At 43.1% G+C, this 15,933-nt stretch overlaps 1 protein-coding gene across 2 annotated transcripts in view; it reads right to left on the bottom strand.

The window, feature by feature from the left end:
- FCHO2 (FCH and mu domain containing endocytic adaptor 2) overlaps positions 1–15,933 on the bottom strand; it is a 4,043,518-nt gene that overhangs the window by 2,633,985 nt on the left and 1,393,600 nt on the right. For both annotated transcript variants that reach the window (XM_044063938.1, XM_044063939.1), the window contains exon 12: positions 360–426. In XM_044063938.1, the coding sequence (XP_043919873.1) occupies positions 360–426 (67 nt within the window). The remainder of the gene's footprint in view (positions 1–359; positions 427–15,933) is intronic.

Below are 15,933 nucleotides of genomic sequence, written 5' to 3'. Positions count from 1 at the left end.
TCTAATTCCATTCCAGAAAATTATTCGAACATTCCACAGGTCAATCACTTTACAGAAACTGTTCAGGCTCAAAGTAATTCTGCTGGCGACTCTCATGTCTTCTCATAACTCAAAGACATGCCAAGAGGTGAAATGGTAATCCACCAAGTTGTAGAAAGGTGTGACTGTCTGTGCATGTGTATGTGCATCCTATGGTGGACTGCCATCAAATCCATTTCTGTTTCTTTACCATATGCCCACAGATTGCTGGTATAGTTTTCAGCTTCTGTAGCACCATGAAAATTATAAAGCAACTTTCAGAAAAATGACTGAACTATGCAAAGGAAACATATTTCAGCACAACAGAACTAAAAGGATATCACTCTGGTTAACTTCTGGTTTGATGCTGTATCCTTCTTCATCAACATCAGCAGTGTTTTCAGCATTCTGTTAAAAAAATTAGGAAGCATTAGTCAATTCATTTAGCTAAAGCAGACTTCTACATTCCCTTTTGAATTTACATCAGCTTTATATACAATCTGCTTAACAGTTCACTTTGTGGAAGAAAAAAAAAAGGAATATCTCAGTATTTTAACATTCCTCAAGCAATCAGTATCATCAATCCTTCACATCACAAGGGTCACCTAAGATACATTTCAGATCAGCACGATTTTCTTGGAAAGTAAAATTTCAGACCAAACACTATCACTTCTTCTATCCACTAGCAGGCCCAACATCAGTTAGTAGCGGTTCTAACCAATAAATTTTACTTTCATATTTGTAGAATAAAAAAATAAAATTCTGTGCTTACCATAACAAGTAACTGGACACTGACAGTAGAACTAATGCTAGACGGCATCAGGACAGAATGGCACCTGAAACTCTCCCAAGCTACTAAGCCCCTCCTCTTTACCCATACTGCATCACCTGGAAGCTTCAAAGCATGACAATAACAATGTGTTCTTGAATTTGCTTAATCTCAGAAATATACCCCGTGACAATATTCTTGGCTCACCTGCTTAAAGACAACTTTCCAGGTAAACTAGAACTACGCTACTTACTTCTTCCAATTTGTTGCAGCCTAAACCTAAGAACAATAAAACCATCAAAGTTCAATTGTTTAAGAAGCGTAATATCCAGAAATCGAGTTACGACAGATCGAGCAGATTACTTCTTCCATTCAGGGAAGGAGAGATGGTACGAATTCAGACAACAAAAGGTTTTGATCGACTAGGACAGATTACAGGTATCTGTGCAGAGCCGAGATCCTACATGGAGGAACCACAGACATAATCTTCCTGTAACAAAATCATCATCATTGCAATCACAACATTGTTTCTGTGATGCAAGCCTCAAGTCTAAGAGTGAATCAGACACTGCTTCCTGACCAGAATGTGTTCAAAATTCTAATTCCATTCCAGAAAATGATTTGAACACTCCACATCTAATTCCTAGTTTTATGTCACATGATATGGACGAGTATCTAAGCCTAGTGTGAAATATGCAGCAACGTGGACTTGATTCTATATACATGCGTATTTAGTATTGTATAATGCATGGCTACGGATTACCTGTAATTTTCTGCATGACAAATAGTCTCATAACAATTGTATGATCTATTTCTCAAAGAGGGAGGATGTAGATCAAAGCACATGTGTGTGCATGCTATATCTTTAAGAAGCACCTTTTCTTGATCTTCATATTTCTCTGCTTTATACAGACTTTCATAAAATTTCCAAAATACTTCTAGTACCTCTACAGGATCTCTTGTTATCTGCCTTGTTATAGGCTCTTTAATCTTGGTGTATGCATTTTATCGAGGTAATCCCTTATATTCTGTTTAGCGGTGTAAGAAACTTCTCTGTGTGGAAGATTTTCAGTCCATATATTTCTAGTTAATCACAGTATATTAATCAGATCAGACAATAGTAGTAGACATAGCGAACGTAAACTCGTCTCAAGTCAAAACAAAACAAAAAGTAATAATAGAAAATATATAATTGTACAGCATTACTAAGTATTTGAAAGTAATCCAAGCAAGGCAGGCAGTCTGTTTCCAGTCAAAAATCCTTTATTAAGTCTATTAAGTATTATTTAGTCTGTGTACTTAATAAAGGATTTTCGACTGGAAACAGACTGCCTTCCTTGCTTGGATTACTTTCGAATACTTAGTAATGCTGTACAATTATATTTTTTCTATTATTACTTTTTGTTTTGTTTTGACTTGAGACGAGTTTACGTTCGCTACTTCTACTACTGTTGTCTGATCTGATTAATATACAATGATTAACTAGAAATATATGGACTGAAAATCTTCCACACAGAGAAGTTTCTTACACGGTTCTGTTTTTGGACCCACTACACTTTAGTGGGTTGTTTTGAGATTTCGGGGATACCACGGAGATTACTTGTTTTATATTCTGTTTAGCATTCTGCAATTGCTCCTCTTCTGGTTCTGCGAGAATCCCCCTTATTGTGCAATACTTTGTCATTCCCTCTAAATAACTCTTGTTACTTAGCCATCTCTCTCTTTCCTTTCTACCATATCTTTAAACTCCACTTCAATTTTACCTAACTCCCTAGATATATTTTCAGAAATAATTTATATTACCTTACTCCCTAGATATATTTTCAGAAATAATTTATATTTTCTCTAATAACTCCCGAATAACTTCTATTACCCATTCCTTAAATTCCTCTTTTCAACAGAGAGGTGAGAAAGTGCAGACTCACTTTTACTTCATTACCTGCATTTTACTGGGTCTATATCAGATGAACGAAAAATCCGTTCATCGAATAAGTAATGATCGAAATGTCACGGAAATCGAAATCGGTATTGAGGGGGGCTGTACCCCCCCCACCCGTCAAATATATATTCCAACTCCAAGATCGCACTACAGTGAGGAAAGGACAAAGGTACTGAGACCCCGCAATACCGTTTTCAATTTCCGTGAAGCTTCGATCTTTACGTATTCGATGAACGGATTTTTCGTTCATCTGATATAGACCCATTTTATTTTAGTTATTTGCATGTGATCTGAAGTTCTGTCTAGCCTAGTCCAGTTTTTGTATTCTAGGGATAACGTAAATTCACTCCAAACTCCTACTACTGAATTCACATCTTCCATGCCAAATATTTTCACAAATTTCTCCCAAAATCTATCTACCTTTGTTAAATCTTCCCTTCTTGGCCCGCCAGACACATCTTCACTGCTGCAAAACAAATTTCATTCCCCACCTACAAGTAATATTCTTTGCTGAAAGCTGATATTTCTCCCAGAATTTTCTTAAGCTCCGTTACAGCAGTTTTAGGTGGAATATAAATGCATGTCAGTATAATCCTCCTACCTTGGCAGTAGCTCCTTACAACTACAAATCTATTATTATCATCTTTCTATCCTCTATCACCATTGGAGCTACTCTTGCAATGAATATAAGTACTCCTCTTTTCCTTTGCCAATGTATCCTGCTAAATAACCGTCCTTAAAACCTTTACTTCTCAAATACTCAGGTCTTTCCAAATGTGTCTCCTGTAGCACAGCTATTTTCATTCTACATGTTTTAATATAGTTCACTACTCTCTCTTTTTTGGATACAACTGTGAGACCATTAACATTTAAAGATAAGATAGAAAGTGTCTATGTTAAAAAGTTATTATTACCACCTTTTATGTGTAACAGCTTTTTTAAGTATCTAGTTCCAGCTTTTGTGTTACATGCATACACTGTTTGGCAGGTTAATCTTTTCTAAAGTTGTTCCATGCCATATCCATTTGAGCCTATGTCACATCTTACACAACATTTTGTTTTATTGAAAGCCCTCACACAAAAAAAATAAATACACCCCCAATATATCCCTAAAATCTATTAACTTAATACTAACTTAAAAAACTATGTACAACTTCAAATATTTTACCCTCCAAATAGGAACAATTGTCAGAAATTGACAGCCACACTTGGTTTAACCTAAAGGGAAGGTTATCCATGCTAAGACACATGGTACAAACTGTGCTTCTACTAACTGCTGTCTGGTTTTCTTTTATCTTTATTGCTCTATCAGACTTGTAAAACACTTGAATGCTTTCATATCACCTGCTATCCACTGAAAGGAAGAAGCACTCCATTTTTTTGCTCTCCACAAGACCATCTCCATGGAGACACAAGATCCAGACACAGAGTCACCTCCACAAGCATCTGCTCATCTGCCAGAGGACGGCTTCACCACATTCAATGCTCTCTTAAAACTTGTTACTAGACTAAGCCAAGGGCCTCAATGCAGCCATTCCCCTATGCAAGAATGAGTAAAAGCACATCAGTTTTTCTTGTTATCATGCTCTTTTGACCAGACTTTTCTTTTTTTTTTATTATCTTACAGTGCCTACATTTCTTAAACCTCAACAAGGAGAAAAAGGAGGAAAAACAAACAGGGGCACATGTTTACTTTAGTATACCACATTACACTTAAAATAACTGAAAAAACACTGTAGTTTATAACATGGAAATTATATCATGCACCTTAAAAATACTACTGTTAAGAATAAAATTCTGTTTAACTTGCACTTAAATCTCTCAATCCTCTTCCCTCACCTAAACATTAAAGACATGAACTAGGGCATATGCTTTAGAGTCCCCTGCATTACGTTCATAGGTGTTTACTAGGTTAATGACCACAAGGGTCTTTGTAAGGCTAGCCCTACATCCCAAATCTCTGACAAGTTCTGGAACCCTTGAAAAGTGCGTGCAGAGGCTTGGGAGATGAAACCTTTACAGGAAGGGGCATGGAAGATGAAGCATTTACAGGCTGCCTGTGTCCATTACAGACAAAGGTGCCGAGCCAGGGATTCATTTCCTGTTTCTCACCCAATTGTCCGTTACAACTGAATTGGGTTAGGGAGGAACTCCGCTTCACATGGATGGGGAGCCTGTTCCAGAGAAGAGGTAGTCTCTATGATACATACCCATCTCTCCAGCAGGTCCTAGTTATATCACAGACAAGATTCAAGTCTTTAGAATGGATAATTCTGGTGCTGTTTGTTTTGTGGATATGCAGGAGGTCCATCAGAGTGGGGAGTGATAACGCCCTGCATGCCAGGGATAGGTCTCCCCTCAATAGCCTTTAGGAGACAGAATACAGGGGATAGGGCCTTTAGGTGGTCTGCATATGACATTATACTTATGCCGTACATTCTTTAGTGAAGCACCTCTGTGAACGTTCCAATTGTTGCATATGCCTAATTAGGTACATACCAAAGGGGCACTGTACTCAATGATAGGTCACACGAATGCCGAATACAATGGAACAATGACTTCAACGGACCTGGATACCATACCTTTGTTTATAAATTGCACAACATATAATGATTTCCTCACTACTGTAGACATGTGATGGCCAAAAGCTAGATTACTTTGTGTGTCCCTAAGGTCATGACTATTGGGTCAACTCTAAGGTGTGTGTTATCAATATGATAGTTACTAGGGGTAGATGACTTCCTGAAGGATAATATGACGTCCACACTCTGGCCATTAATCAACAAGCCTGAATCCTAACCACTGACACTGGAGAGGGACGTTCACTTGGAGTACAAATGGATACTTTCAGTATTTCCAGATGCAGAACTCTCTGCATCAAGCATAATTTCCTTTAAAAGCACACACACTCAGCCCAGAGTCTGGGTGTCTGTCGGTCTCCCTCCGGATCCCCAATAAGATTCCCCACTGCCACAGGTGTAGAGTTAGGTCCTCAGCTGAGTGTCCAAGCCAAGTCCTTCAGCACCCTCTCTGTGAAACCAGTGCTTCATGTCCCTGCTCCAAAGAAGCTGACACACACACACACACTGAGATTTAATTTTCATATACACCTGGGAAAGACTGGCACAGATTTACTAACTATGCCATTTTCTGTCCTGACTATAAGGTAGTTTCACTGCCACCAGTCAGTTACTATAAGGCTCTTAAAGGGTATCCAAATATACTGAGTGAGGTTAATACAGATAGAAAGTTGATCAAACAGTAAGGCTTATCAGGAGTGGCCAGAGTTCCATCTAATCACCCTCAACCCCATTTTCCCATTTTGCATATGGGGTCGGGCTGTCTCTTCGGCAGTGACAATCATCTTGAGTCAAAGTTTACACCAGTGGGTGGCTAGCCCTGCCATGGTATTTCATTTGTACCACTCACACACACATGCACACACACTCACCTACGGCCAATTTAGAGTGTGCAATCCACCTACTGCATTGTCTTTGGAATGTGGGAGGAAACGGGAGCACCCACAGGAAACCCAGGTGACCACAGCAGGGAGGATATGCAGACTCCACACAGAAGGCACCCCAGCCAAGTATCTAACCAGAGGAGACCACGCTAACCACTGCACTACCATGGCCACCCTGGTCAGGAGAGGCCACAGTTATCACCAAATAAATATATGCAAATACTCTCAAAACTAAAATATTTTTCTAAACGAACCAGCCACAATGAGAAGTGCACATGTATTTAATAATAAATAATAAAAGAACATGAAAATACTGAACATTTACTTACAGTAAACACCAGAGTTTCAATCACAGGAAATATTAAAAATAACATGGCTGGAAAGAATCACACAGTTGCAGAAAAACAATACTTAACTATTCTCATTATGTTTTCCAGATTAATCTAAAGAGTACAAGTATCTGGTCACTTACTACCATAAGGCAAGAGGAAGTGGGCGAGTGGTCTTCCTCCTTTGTCATTTTCTAAGAACAGATTGCTCCTTAGACTTCAGTCTCCTCTAATACTAAAACATTACTTCTGTATAGAATGACATCACATACATCTGGTCATCTGACTTCTGGTTTCCATGCAACCCCCACTGCTAGAAGCTGTCAGAATTTAGCACCGGTGTGTTACCATACACCCAGATAGAGCTTTGCTCAGATCTGCTGCTGCTCCTGGAAGTTATAAAACAATTTCAAACCTCTACCCTCCCAGATTAGCAATTAGCAAAAGCTTCCTAATATTTGGCTTCCCAGACATTTTGCCTCTGGCTGCAACCAGAACTGTAAGATGCAATTGTTAGGGACTAATTTAATTTCAACTCATTTTCAAAGTTTGCTGCAGCTGGATTGTGATTAACCTCTTCCCTTCCAGTATCATCTGTTAAAACATATACATTTAATTCAGTTACAATAATGCATGTACATTTCTCTTCTTTCCAGCAGGGCACACTGCTGTTACATTTTAACATAAGCAACTTTGCAAATCAGTTTGATATACAAATGCATATACTTCTTTACAAAATTCCAGCTACCTTTGCTGGCATATGTTACATATCCTCTACCCCACTTCTCCTGGCATAACTGGCAGTACCTCCTATCATGACAGATACTACTATGCATCCTTGGCATTTAATTTTTTTCCATGGCTCCGTCACCTGTTTGTCTGTGTCAGCCCTTCCTGGACAACATTTGTGTCAGTGTGGGATTCAAGGACAGCTCCTAATTTGCAATTATCTGCAAATTTAGTTAGCCAGAGACTACTGGCATTGGCCTTGACTTCAGAGAAGTAAATACCAAAAAGCAGCAGTCTAAGGACCAATCCCTGAGGAAAGCACAGTTGTGTACACTTACCATAAAGGTAGATGTTCGAGTGTACTCACTGTTACAGTCATCACTTGTGGGGTTATCCCTGCAGGGTAGCCCTCGGCCGGCCTGAATACCAAAGTAAAGGCTTCCCTCCTGCGTTGGCTGTTCTGTGAGTGTGTCTAATGTCAGGTCATCAGGGCTATAAGGGGGACAGCCGACACAATTACAGTTTTTCTTGCGCCCAAAAGTTAGGAGCCCCAGATAAGATGTATACATTAGGCAAGAAAGGGGGTAAATGGGAGGGGAAACAAGACTGTAACACATTTGAAGATCTACATTTACGGTAAGTGTACACAACTGTTCTATGTTCTTCGTGTTTCACTGTTGCAGTCATCACTTGTGAGAAGAATCCCAAAGCTGAGAAAGTGGGTGGAGGAAAGCTGTACAAATTATGGAGATGCTAGCATGCCCTGCAGGATTGCAGATGCAAACCCTCCCCTGGTTTTGGAAGTAGCTAGTTGGTAGTGCTTGGTAAAAGTGTGTATAGATGTCCAAGTAGCACCTTCCAGAATTTCCTTAGTACGAACCTCCCTCAGAAAGACTGTGGAGGTACAGGCTGCTCTTGTAGAATGGGATCTGACAGTTTTGGGAGGACCCTTTCCATGGAAGGAGTAGCAAAAATGTATGCAATAACAGATCCATTTGGCTTAGTAATGGATTTCCCTTCTGCCCCAAGGGAAAATGACACCAGGAGCTGGTCAGTTTTCCTGACTGATTTGGTCCTGTCAAGGTAAAACCTCAGCTGTCTGTGCACCTCTAAGGTATGTAGAACTCTCTCCCCTCTATTTGTAGGATTAGGAAAGAAAGTAGGTAGGTGCATGGTCTGGTTAAGGGTTACATCAGAGACCACCTTAGGCATAAAGGAGGGGTTGGTTCTTAGAGAGACCTTGTCCGCATGGAAGATGATAAAGGACTCAGTGGCCATAAGAGCCTGGAGCTCAGATACTCTCCTAGCAGAAGTAATGGCTAGCAAAAAGGCAGTTTTCCAAGAGAGGTATTTGAGATCTGCTGAGGCAGCTGGCTCGAAAGGGGTTACAGTCAGCTTTTCCAGGACAAAGTTTAGATCCCAAGCTGGTGCAGGTGGTCTCCTAGGTGGTCTGATATGAGCCAAGCCCTCTGAGGAACTGTTTTAAGAGGTGTTGAGAGAATAAAGGCTGATCCACCTCGACGTAGGCTGAGATAGCCGAAGCATGAATCTTGGCAGAGGAGTAAGACAAACCTTTATGGAGGAGCTCTGCCAGGTAGTCCAGAATCAGTGGTAAAGAGGCTGTAGTGCTGAAAGTGCCCCTGCTGGTGTACCAGCAGATGAATCACTTCCACTTAAAGGAATAAGACTTTCTGGTGCTGGGTCTACGAACCTCCTTAATAATGTATAACACCTGATTGCTGAGGACTGAAGAGTTATCTGCCTCTGAGGAATCAGCCATGCTGTTAGCTTGAGTGCGGCCAGGCCTGGATAAAGGAGCTTGCCTCCTTTTTGTGTGAGAAGGTTTGTGACAGAGGCAGGGGAAAGGGAGGATGCATGGTCATGCTGAGGTGCATGGGGTACCAGTGTTGCCTTGGCCAGTCCTGGGAGATCAGTATAGCCCTCCTTGGTCCTTCCTCTCTGATCTTGAGTATTACCCCGGGTACCAGAGAAAGTGGGGGAAAGCCATACACAAACAGGATGCCCCAGTGGAAGGAGCAGGTGTCCACTCTCCAGGCTTTTGGGTGAAACTGTCTTGAGCAGAATTTGGTCAGTTGACTGTTCTGATAGTTTGCAAAAAGGTCTATGTCTGGTTCCCTCCAGATGCGAGTAATCTGAAAGAAGGTCTCCCTGTGCAACTGCCACTAGTGGGGATCCATGATCTGTCTGATTAAGTGATCTGCCAAGGTGTTTTGCTTTCCTGGAAGGTATTGAGCTATGAGATACAGTCCCAGACTGGATGCTGCCAGATTTCCATGGCAAGGTGACACAGGGGGTAAAAATAAGTGTTCCCCTGTTTGTTGATGTACCACATGACAGTAGTAACCTCCTGTTCCCTAAAGGCCTGTGTTTGAAAAGTTCCTGCGTGGGCTCCCCAGGCAACGTCTGAGGTGTCTGTGGTCACGGTTTGCTTGTGTGGACGAAGAACAAAGGAGAAGCCCCTTGCTCAGGGAGCAAGCCTGGGCCCATCAGAACAGCTCCTTCCTAAAGCAAGGAATTAGTGGGAGTTGGTGCTCCAGATACTGGGAGTATTGGCACCAGAGGTTCCTTAGGTACCACTGCAGTTTCCTCATATGCAGCCTGGCAATGGGTACTAGCAGGAGTCTACTCGCTTTATTATAAGCCTAGCACTTGTTCTTAAAACCTCTCTTCTAAGTAAGCACTCTCAAACTAAAGAAAGCACTACATCCACCTACCACCCCTGTGAGTACCCACTTCCCTTAAAGGCACAGCACTCCCTTATAATATTCTAGCATGTCGAGTGATAGATCACTAGCATCCTCTCCGGTTCAGCTAGTTAATCTAGGAATCATGAGACAATGCTACAATTGTCTCATGTACACAGACAACCCCCTCCTCCTCCCAACAAACACAAATACATGTGAGATGCAACTATATAGCCAAACTGGAGGCTGAAATCTCTCAACTCAGGACTGGCAAGACCAGACAGGAGAAGGTGGTAACCACACACACAGCAAACCCAGTCCCACATAGACCTACCACAACTGCAAACCAAACACATAATAACACAGAGACATACTCGGAGGCTCTAACAAAAAACTTACCAAAACAACAGAGACTCCCAAAGCAGACACCCAAAAATCCACCACCTCAAAACACAACACATGCAACACATACTTCAATAAATCAGTGTGTCAATCAATCACAGCCCTTAAGACCAAACACTATGCCTGATACACTAGTAATAGGTGACTCTATAGTCAGACACACTGACGTTCCGCTTAGCAGGCTGAACAAGGAGAGGGTAACGGTGAGCTGCCTATCGGGAGCTAAGATCCGCCACATAACACATGCACTCAGGTCACTCCAAAGCAAGTACAAATATGACTCCGTCATTGTCCATGCCGGCGTGAATGACCTGAGACGTACCTCCCCGGACTACATGAAAAGAGACATACAGGAGCTCTCTGATTATGTAGCCCAGGCTGGTATGACCCTGACCCTGAGCAGCATCTTGCCCTCACCAAGAATGATGCCACAATACAAAGACAAGATGATCAGCTTTAATAATTGGCTCAATTACTGGTGTCATTCTAGGGGGATCCAATGTCTGTCTGCTTGGGATGACATGCTGGACAAGCCACGCTGCTTCGCAAGGGACGGCTTGCATCTGTCACCACTGGGCTTCCGGATATTGGCTAAGGCTCTTGCCACCCCCATAGTGCCTTTTTTAGGCAAGGCTCAAAAGACAAACCCACCTCCTTAGAAAACAAAAACAGAAAAAAATTAAGGGTAACGCTGCTCAACGCCAGAAGTCTAAATCTCAAGATGCAGGCTCTCGAAGCACTCCACAGTATGGAGAACATCGATGTCTGTGCAGTCAGTGAAACCTGGTTCAAGGCTCCTGAGAGAACCCCAGCGCTACCAGGCTATACCTCGTACCATGCTTTTCGGCCCCAAAACTCGGGCCAAACCAAAAAGGGAGGGGGAGTGTCCATTTTCATCAAGGACACCCACACCTCCAGGTTAGTGGCAACACATGAAGCATCAGAGACCATCCAGGTGCAACTAACCGTAGGCAAAACTGGTAGCATGTTACAGACCACCCACCCAATCTCAGGAACCCCATTCAGCCTTCCTGAAGACATTGGAGGATATGAATGTCTCACCAAACACCATCATATTGGGAGACTTCACCTACCCCAACATAGACTGGGTGCATTATTCTAGCCCTAACACCCTAGCCCAAAGGTTCCTGGAATTCATAAATTCAAATGCAATGGAACAGCTAGTCACCTCTCCCACAAGGGGAGATAATATACTAGACCTGATCATCACAAACATGGGGACAAAGTGCTCCACACCGGAAATTTACCCCTCACTAGTGAGATCTGACCACAAACTTAATCACCCTGGATATACATATCCCACCTTCACCCCCAACACAAAAGACTACAGTGAAAAACTTCTCAAAAACCGACTTTACACTTCTTAAGACTGAGATGGTATCCTTTAAGCCCACAGGGCCAGTGGAAACCACATCCCACAATGCTGAATCCTTCACAAATGCTTTCTACGGACATCTCCAAGAATGTATGGATCATGCAATCCCAAATAAAACCAAGACCCTCTCCACCAAGGGCAGGTGTCCTGTCTGGTGGACCCCAGCCATAAACAAATTGTATAACAAAAGAAGGAAGCTACTACACGTCAGAGCAAAATCCCATAAAGAGAAGGCATCTCTGATCAGCACTAGTAGAAAGTTACGTTCTCTCATAAAAACATCCAAGGCCAACTTTGAGAGAAAAATCGCAATGGACACTAAAGATAACCACAAGGCCGCCTTCTGCTATGTTAGAAACCTGTCAGATATGCTCAGAGTTAGTTCACAATGACAAAAAATACACTGAACCCACAGTTATTGCAAACATTCTGGCAGACAGGTTCAGTGCAAATTTCTCCCCTCCCTCACCCCCAAAAGAGGAAATACTTATCCCAGCTGAATGTAACCTCCCTGTCATCTCAGATGTCCAGGTGAGAACCGCCCTCAGCAAAGCTAAAAACACAGCATCAATGGGACCTGACGGTATCCCGGGTTGCGTGCTACGTGAACTCCAAGAGGAGCTAAACCCGCACATAAAAATGCTATTTAACCTTAGCCTTACTACAGGATATGTACCTGAACACTGGCGTACAGCAACAGTGGTCCCACTCCACAAAGGAGGCACCTCTACAGACCCTGGTAACTACCGCCCCATAAGCTTAACCAGCCTGGTCTGCAAAGCTATGGAAAGAATCATTATGGAACACATAAACAGAGACATTGGGGACCTACAGACACTTGATCCCACCCAGTTCGGCTTTGTAAAAGGCAGATCCTGCCTTTTGAACCTAGTTGACTTTTTCGAAACAGTCACTAGAGCCACTGACGAGGGCAAAGCAGTCCATACAGCCTACCTGGACTTGGCTAAAGCTTTCGACACAATACCCCACTCAGGCATCATAGATAAGCTCAACAGCTTAAATGTAAATCCATATGTCACAAGATGGGTTGCAAACTGGCTAAAGGATAGAACCCATAAAGTCAAAATCGCTGGAGCCATGTCAGACTCAAAGCCAGTCACAAGTGGTGTCCCACAGGGCTCTGTCCTGAGACCCCTCTTGTTCTGCATTTATTTCTCAGATGTGAAAGCAAACATGGGGGGGTTGTGGCTGACAAAGTTCGCAGATGACTGCAAACTAGGCGCCATAGTCGATACACCGGCTGACACATACATCCTACAGAAAGGCCTCACTAAAACAGACAACTGGTGCCGGAGTCATGGCCTTAAACTAAATGCCAAAAAATGTATAGTCATCCCCTTTGGGAAAAACAAAGTACTCACAAATTATCACATAGACAGTAACCCACTGAGTACGGAAAAAGTAATCAGAGACCTGGGGACCCAAGTCGATAGTGACCTCTCATTTGACACCCACGTTGCCAAAGTGGTTAGAAAGACTTTCTACCTTGCCCACCTTATCATGAAGGGATTCACATCCAGATCAAAGGAGGTCATTGTACCCCTGTACTCCTCCCTTATCAGGCCCATGATTGAGTACAATGCCCCATTTGGTATGTACCTCACCCGGCACTTGCAACAGCTGGAGAGACCCCAAAAGTACCTCACCAAGAGGATCAAGGGTCTCCAACATAAGTCATATGCTGCCAGACTAAAGAAACTCCAGCTCTATTCAGTAGCATACCGCCTACTCAGAGGTGATCTGTGCCTGACGTACAAGGCCATGTCCAATCAGGAATTGATGGACATGCTCCACCTCAAAAAATCCAAATCCATCAGAACCACAAGAGCTAAAGATTTAAACCTCAGCACAAATATGAATAGGACATGCTGGAGGGACAGATTCATAACTCAGAGGCTTCCCATACTCTGGAACAGAATTCCAGTTCATGTTAGGCAGAGCCCCTCACTGACTCTCTTCAAGAGAAATCTTGACGAGTGGATGGGAGATCGTAGGTTTACCCCGGGGGTCATCTCTGTGTCACTACTAGACAGAGGCACAGTAAACTAATTATATTATGTAAGGGGGTCTTCACTATGTCACTACTAGACAGAGGCACAGTATTCTAAATCTATTCTGTACACTTTTGTGCCATTAGATGGGGTGGTGAAAGCCACATCACTATGGCTAGGCTTATAAATGCCCCAGGGCAGATAGCCTAGTACTAAACTATGAAACTATGTATCCTAGGGCTTGCATTATTTTCCTGGCTGTGAAGTGGGTCTTGTGTGCCAGATGTTGGAAGGAGGACTGAAGAAAGGTCTGCTTCGGCGGGGGGGGGGGTTTGACATTTGCGAGCATCTGTCTAGAAGAGTGCCCAGGAAAGTAATCCTTTGTGTGGGTAATGGGATTTCTCCAGGTTGATGGTGAATCCCAGTGTGGTCAGTAGAGTCTGCACAAAAGAGAGGTCCTGTAAGAGCTTTTCTTTGGTTTCTGCCTGAATGAGGCAGTCGTTGAGGTACGGGTAAAGGTGTATGGCTCCCTGCCTGCAGTAAGCAATGACTGGAAACAAGCACTTTGTAAAGACTCTGGGAGCAGTGGATAAGCCAAAGGGCAGTGCAGAGAACTATGCTGGGGCCCTGCTCTGAAACTTAAGATAACTCCTGCAGGACTGTCTGATAGGGATATGCAGGTAGGCATCCTTCAGATCTAGGGTCACTAGCCAGGCTTGTGGCAGGATCATAGGTAGTAGTTTCTGAAGTGTTAACATTTTGAATTTTGGAACCAGAAGGGACAGATTCAAGGTGGAGAGGTATAGGATAGGGCGTCATGAGCCCTCCTTTCTGGGGACCAGGAATAGTCTTGAGTAAAATCCTTTCCCGGTCTGTTCCTTGGGGACGGGTTCTATAGCACCCTGGGCATAAAGCTTTTGGATCTGATGAATAACTTCTGCTGTCTGGAGGGACGTCTGGGCAACCTGACCTCCTTGGTTTTATCTGTACCCTCTGATAATAATTTTCAGGATCCACAGATCCGAGGTAATGGCCTGCTAGTTTTCCAGGAAGAGGGAGAGTCTTCCTTCTAGCTTGTCTGGAGGCAGGGTGGGTAGGGAGTCATTGTGAGTCCCTGGAAAAGGCAGTGAGCTTAGAACTCCCCTGCCTTGGTGTGGCAGTGGACCACTGTCTAGTTCTTTGTTGGCTGTGTGCCTGTGGCCTAGGGGTTCTGCCCCTGCGTCCGTTTCTCTACAATGGCTTTGCTTGGAAGTGAAAGGGCCAGTGCTTAGTAGGGAAGTTTCTGCTGAACCTGGGTGGTTGCACCCATAAAAAAAATCCTTGACAGCCTGCATGGATTTGGCTTTCTCCTCCATTTTATTGATGACCTCCTCAACCTTGAGGCCAAACAACTGCTCCTTATCCAGAGAGGCATCTAAAAGTTTGGATTTCATCTGGTCAGGCAAAGGTTGCTCCTTTAACCAGGCGTGCCTTCTGATAACTGATCATGTAGCTGCAGCCCTGGTACAGGCTTCTAAGGCATCAAAACCAGAATGCAAGGAGTGCTTTGCTACCTGACAGCTACGGCTGCATGAGGTCTGTTATTTCTCTGGTAGTGCTACTGTCAAGCATGGCAGATATTTTCTGTTTAATAAAGTTCCAGCACATTCTGCTAAAATTTTATTATATGAAATTGGCAGTTTAATGCTCTGCCAGCTAAAGTAGCTGAGGTGTAAATCTTTTTACCCATCCTGTCTAATGCTCTGCTTTCTTTGTCAGACGGGATGGGGTTTTTAGAAGAGCTAGCCCTAGCTCCTTTAGGGCCTTGAGTAATCACTTCAGGGTCTGCAGTAAGGTTTTTAAAAAGGTATCTGTGTGATTCTTGCACCCTGTAGTATCTGTCAGGCTTCCTTGGCACTGGAGGGAGAGAATCTGGAGAGAGGGCAGATTTTCTAGGAAAACATCCTCTTTAACATCGAGGATAGGAGTAATGGCCAGAGGCTTATGCTCAGGCAAATCAAGAAATTCTCTTAGTCTCTTTTTAGACTGGGGGTAGTCCTAGGCCTCCCACTGAAAATCCTCTTTGTGGGAATTGAGGGTTTCCCCAAAGGAAATGTCCTCGGGGGGAGACAAATGGAATGGGGTCATCAGCATCAGAGTCTTAAAGGTCTGCTAAGGGCTGGTCTTCCAAA

This window comes from Protopterus annectens, chromosome 2.part2 (genome assembly GCF_019279795.1).
Source record: "Protopterus annectens isolate FY-2018-M chromosome 2.part2, PAN1.0, whole genome shotgun sequence".
Lineage (NCBI taxonomy): Eukaryota > Metazoa > Chordata > Ceratodontiformes > Protopteridae > Protopterus > Protopterus annectens.
This window is presented reverse-complemented; position numbering and strand designations above follow the sequence as displayed.